The sequence below is a fragment of the Sinocyclocheilus rhinocerous genome, unplaced genomic scaffold, assembly GCF_001515625.1.
Source record: "Sinocyclocheilus rhinocerous isolate Xijiao unplaced genomic scaffold, SAMN03320098_v1.1 scaffold1944, whole genome shotgun sequence".
NCBI classification, from domain to species: domain Eukaryota; kingdom Metazoa; phylum Chordata; class Actinopteri; order Cypriniformes; family Cyprinidae; genus Sinocyclocheilus; species Sinocyclocheilus rhinocerous.
The window spans coordinates 1-1,267 of NW_015637124.1; the positions used below are offsets into that span (position 1 = coordinate 1).

Here is a 1,267-nt window from a genome sequence, read left to right on the forward strand (position 1 = left end):
AACTGAGATGAAAAATTTACTTAAGCCAGAAATTTACTTTTACTACGGTAAAATAAATGTTCAGCGATATCTTCAAAATATTTTTTAATTTAGAGTTTTTTCTCTATATAGTGTTGATATGGCAACTAGTAAATACCATAAATTTTGTTATGCTGGCATGTGTGGAAATACTAACCCCGCGTTACTTTGTGCCCCCGCTCCCCTACTACAGGTTGTGAAACCACATCTTCAGAGGGCAACCAGAAGAAACTACACCTTAAGTCCAGCGGTGTAGTTGTTAGCTACACTGCATTATTATGCTGTTGGAAGTTTTATGGAGGTGGTGGGTGATGGCCTGGGGCTCAGCAAATCTTCAGTCAGCAAAACTGTGACAGCAGTAACACCTTTGCTGTTACAGCTTATGAAGAACATCCTGATTTCCCCCCAAACTCCTGAAGAAATCCAGCTGGCCAATCAACAGTTCTACAGTATTGACAACATCCCCAGAGTGATTGGCATCATCGATGGCACCCTTATCCCAGTGTCAAGCCCTGAGGTAATTGAGCCCTTGTACATTTGCAGGAAGGGCTATCCAGCCATTAATGTTCAAATAGTGTGTGATCACCAGGGGATGTTCACTGACATTGTGGCAAAATGGCCTGGAAGCACACATGACTCTTTTGTGTGGGCCAATTCTGCAGTTTGCCAGGTGGCTGAAGAGGGTGGCTTTGGTGATAGCTGGCTGCTGGGAGACAGTGGATATCCTCTTCGCCCATACCTCCTGACACCTGTGCAGCATCCAGCCACCATTGCAGAGGAGAGGTTTAATCAGGCCAATGGAAGGACACGCTCTATAGTGGAGAGGGCTATAGGACTGTGGAAACAACGTTTTCGCTGCATCAGCAAGTCCAGTGGTGGCCTGAAGCTGAACCCCTCCAAAAGCTGTTCTGTAATTGTGGTAACTGCAATTCTCCACAACATTGCAGTCAAGGAAAATGTCTCGCTTCTTGAGGAGGAAAAGAGGGGGGTCATGCTGGTGCTGATGGTGAGGAAGATGCTGCTTCTGATGATGATGATCCTTTGAACCCACGTCAAGGCAGAATGCATCATGCAGGCAGGAGCAGAGAGAACGTTTCATTCAGAATATGTTTGTTAGCAATATTTTACAGTTTGGATACCGTATTTTCTATTATTTGTTTAATCTGACATAACTTCTGTTAAATAATTTGTTTATTTGCCAATGTACCCCGCAGACTTAAATGAACACTTAAAAAAATTAAAAATACTT

At 43.4% G+C, this 1,267-nt stretch overlaps 1 protein-coding gene across 1 annotated transcript; it reads left to right on the top strand.

Annotated features, from left to right (window-relative positions):
* Positions 1-313: 313 nt before the first annotated feature.
* Positions 314-1,063, top strand: LOC107748498 (putative nuclease HARBI1). The gene has a single exon (XM_016563289.1). The coding sequence runs from the start codon at positions 314-316 to the stop codon at positions 1,061-1,063; it is 750 nt and encodes a 249-aa protein (XP_016418775.1).
* Positions 1,064-1,267: the final 204 nt, after the last annotated feature.

What these genes read in the sequence shown, in the direction of transcription:
- LOC107748498 (XM_016563289.1), top strand. Translation starts at nt 314, where the DNA reads ATGGAGGTGGTGGGTGATGGCCTGGGGCTCAGCAAATCTTCAGTCAGC.